The sequence below is a fragment of the Malaclemys terrapin genome, chromosome 9, assembly GCF_027887155.1.
Source record: "Malaclemys terrapin pileata isolate rMalTer1 chromosome 9, rMalTer1.hap1, whole genome shotgun sequence".
NCBI classification, from domain to species: domain Eukaryota; kingdom Metazoa; phylum Chordata; order Testudines; family Emydidae; genus Malaclemys; species Malaclemys terrapin.
This window is the reverse complement of record NC_071513.1, coordinates 69,157,204-69,161,045: the sequence shown is the minus strand read 5'-3', so window position 1 is coordinate 69,161,045 and position 3,842 is coordinate 69,157,204. Positions and strand designations below refer to the sequence as shown.

General features: G+C 37.9%; 1 protein-coding gene across 2 annotated transcripts; it reads right to left on the bottom strand.

Moving 5' to 3' along the window:
• Positions 1-782: 782 nt before the first annotated feature.
• Positions 783-3,611, bottom strand: KCNE4 (potassium voltage-gated channel subfamily E regulatory subunit 4). 2 transcript variants are annotated; one of them, XM_054039785.1, is made up of 2 exons: positions 3,536-3,611; positions 783-3,081 (listed from the first exon to the last, which is right to left on the bottom strand). In XM_054039785.1, exon 2 carries the CDS (start codon positions 3,053-3,055, stop codon positions 2,558-2,560), a length of 498 nt encoding a protein of 165 aa, XP_053895760.1. In that variant the 5' UTR covers positions 3,056-3,081; positions 3,536-3,611; the 3' UTR covers positions 783-2,557. The 2 variants fall into 2 exon arrangements, with proteins under 2 accessions (XP_053895760.1, XP_053895761.1); XM_054039786.1 differs by having other exon boundaries at positions 3,560-3,598.
• Between the last annotated feature and the right edge of the window lie 231 nt (positions 3,612-3,842).

Genomic DNA, 3,842 nt, shown 5'->3' with positions numbered 1-3,842 from the left:
ATTTTTTAGCTGGCTTCAGTGTAAAGAGATCCCATAATATAATATATATATTATATTACTCACTGTATATTTTCTTTTACTTCTCAATTTATTGTATCGCAATTTAAGCCCAGAAACGAGCTAAAACTTTTGTTGCCAAAGTTGAGCTGTATTTTTTCCTTTCTTTCTTACCTCCAGTGCTGTCAGAAGTCATTCATCAGTTTCACTGATGTGGCCATAGAAGCAATGAGACCCAGACACTGCAATATGGTTCAATATAGAAGCTGGAACTTTACTTAACTCGTACCTAACAGGGGAAACCTCTCCAAACTCCCCAGTTCCAGTGCAACTTTCAGCAGATACCAATGGCCCCTGATGCACTATTAGCCTGAGTGTGAGTGTGATGGCCAGGTCTAATCTACTCCCTCAAGCCTACCAAAGGACCCTGACTTAACTCCAGAGTTCTGACCAGCTCCCCTCCTCCAAGAGTAATAGTAATAAATAATTCAAATTTCCACTTAGAGGCGTAGTATCTGTGGATCTGAAAGCTCTTTGCAAAAGGTAGGTACAGAATTCCTATCCCATTTGGGGGGGAGGGGGTTTCCAGAGGTGCAGACAGAATGTGTTGTTCAAGATAATATCAGAGTCAGAAAAAGAACCTAGAATGCCTGGTTCCCAGTTCTGTGTTCATTCCACTATCTCCTTCCACACATGGAGATATGGGAAATCAATTAAACAAAAAACTAAGAAAAAGACCCATTACTGGACATCTGTTTGGAGTAGTGAACAAACATTATTCCCAGGAAAGGTGTTCCTTTATTTAAATAAAAATTAGTGCCAATAAAAACAATAAACCATAAATATATAAGACAATTATATACAACTCAGTATATACACCATTTTTACAGATACATATACATTTATACTAAAATAAAAGGATGGAGGAGAAAGCAATGGAAAATGTGACAACTCACATGTCAGTCTCAGTTGGAAAGTTTCAGGATTCAAGTGATTCCAGGCAAAGTGCCAAAATTTAATTTGGCTTCTTACAAACTTAAACAGCCCCCTTTGGAGTAAATCTATCAAAAGCTTTATGTGGTCTGATCTAAAGCTCACTGAAGTCAATGGAAAGAAAATCACTGACTTCAAGAGGTTTTGGATCAGGCCCCTAGTGCCCAATAGAGCTTTTTCCAACCACAAATATCCCCTACTGTATAAGAAGGCTGAAGTGATATGTCTGTTTAGCCTCTCACATTATATTAACCCTTCAAAGTGAAAGCAGAGCTCCCACAGTTAATTTCTACTGTTGTGTTCATGTTTTTCAAACTGTCTCTCAAGCTCTAATGCCAATGGATAAATCACAGAGCTATTTTAACTCAGGAAGTATGCAGGGACATTTTATAAGCATTTTCCTATGCAATGCTTTAAGATTTCAGTTCTTTGCTGTCCTGTGTAAGAACTAATCTACGCATAATGTTATAATAACATTTCATACATGATTGAAATAATCATACTTTGATACAATGTTAACCTTTGCTTATTTAAAAAAATGAAGTAATTTAGTAGCTAATGCATTTGTAAAACCACAGTGCCATTTGATAAGGAAAAGTGTTACAACAGTGGTTTAAAAAAAATACTGATCACAATATAGAAATGCATGTGCCACATGCAAGCCAATAGTGAAAGAAAAAGGAACAGACAAAAAAATGCAACCTGATGGTTATCTACATTGGCTTCAGTAGAAGGGTCAAATTCTCTGATGGTGTAAATGGGCACAACTTCATAGCCTTCAATGGAGAATTTCGCCCTGATGCTTAGGGTCAAATCCTGGTCCCCTTGAAGTCAAATGGGAGTATAGCCATTGACTTCAGTTGGGCCAAGGTTTCACCCTTAATAGTTAAAATTCTGCTCTGAGTTATACCCATGAAAGACCATTTATTTCAATTCAGTGCAAGAGAGCAGAGCTAGCATTTCTAGCTCTTACAGTTTGTAGCAAAGATCTTTTAACGTGTTTTGCACTGAAAGATCTCTGACTTTTGCAATCAAATGTATATTGCTAAATGCACATTTCTAATTGGTCATGTGAAATCTCAGGCATCTTCAAGTAAAACTGCAGTGATCTGTGGCTTGACAGAAGGAAACACAGTAAAAATACTTCTAGTAGATCACATATCTCTGAGAATGGATATTAACAATGATGATTCAAAACTAGTCACTTACACTTGGATAACTAGTCTCAACATTTCCCAGACATTTGCAGAATTTTGAAATATGCAGAGGATATATCAGTAATAGTTACCTACTGAGAAAAATATTCTCCGTGTTCTTAGCACTTACAGTAAAAAAACAGCATTCGATTTTCTAATTAGTTTTTTAAAAAAACTAATTTTTAAGTTTCACTTTGATGTTTGTGTATTTGATTCCTCATCTTGCCAGCTTTCAAGAACATATTAGGCTCTGGAGCACAGCTACCTGTTGAGAGTTCATTGAGCAGGAAAGTAAAACTGCAAGATCTTAACATTAGTTCCACTCACTCTTTTGCTAGCTGATGGGGCTGCTTTTCAAAGGCCTGCAAGTGCTAGGAATTTTGGTGGATGTTTTCTGAAGACCCTTCACTGCTCTCATTGAGAAGGGCTTCTGACGCTTCCCCCAGCTCAGCATCCAGCACTTCCTCTTGAATGGTGAAGTGAATATCAGGTGAGGAAGACTCCGAACTCACACTGCTTCCCTCCATGGAGCAGACAGCACATGACAAAGATGGTACCATACTCTCTTGCAGCACATTTAGCATCATGGGGATCTGGACGGACCTCAGTCCTGACACGGTTGGCCGAGGTTTCATGGCTTCTCCCCAACGCCTTTCCTCATCTTTGTAGAGCAGAAGCAAATTGGATTTCTTTTCTTTCCTCTTGGATTTCATGTAGCCCAGCATTATTCCCATTAAGAAGATCCCATAGAAAGACATGACAATCAGAATGTAAAAGTACTCTTTGCCACTGCTGTTGATCTTCTCCGGAGTCTGAGGTTCAGCAGTCGACATGGTTTGGGTCATGTTTTTATGATCCATCTTCAACATCAAAGCACTTTTGCCAGAATTTATACCTAGAAGAGAACATGTGTGTTAGGTATCAAAACTCCAGATCAGATATTTGAAAACAAGCCCCTATAGACATGCATGAATTAAAAACGCAGGCTGTTCTTTGTCACTCACAGTGTGATCTTTTAAAAGCTGGCAGAACCCAACAGAGTGAAGTTTGCATAGTCTACAGTATTTGGGCAATAAATAATCTTTTAATCTAATGAAATATCATTCAGATACAGAGAGTATTATACAGCGAGCACACAATATTAAATTATAATAAATACAACTTTAAAATATAACAAAACCCAAATATTTAGCATTATGAGTAAAAGTGGAAAATACTCTACGAGTCACATTTATGTAACTGAAACTGGCAATTCTGCTGGTTGCCAGTGTTTCAATAGGAAAAACAAAGTTAGAAGTGTTATTGCATTGAATGGTGTGGGAGAAAGAAAAGAGACGCAAGCCACTTACGTGACTGTGCAAATAATTCCTTACTTCACAAAGCTCAAGAGATCTTTCCTCTGCCAAATGCTGGGTATTCTGAAAACTTTGCTCTGCTGCAGTCAGAATATATAGTCTCTCAAGAAATGTGTCATCACGTGTCCTGGAGGCAAAGTTTATAATAGTTTTGGGTTGGAGTCAACAGATGAACTCAAAGGATTGCAGTTCAACCCACTGAACTCTTGACAGCTGTGAAAAGAAAAAAGGTTGGGAATTCAGAGTTAATTTTTCTTAACCAGCACAGTGCCAGATCTTTCATGTTGCAAATCTGTTTCCT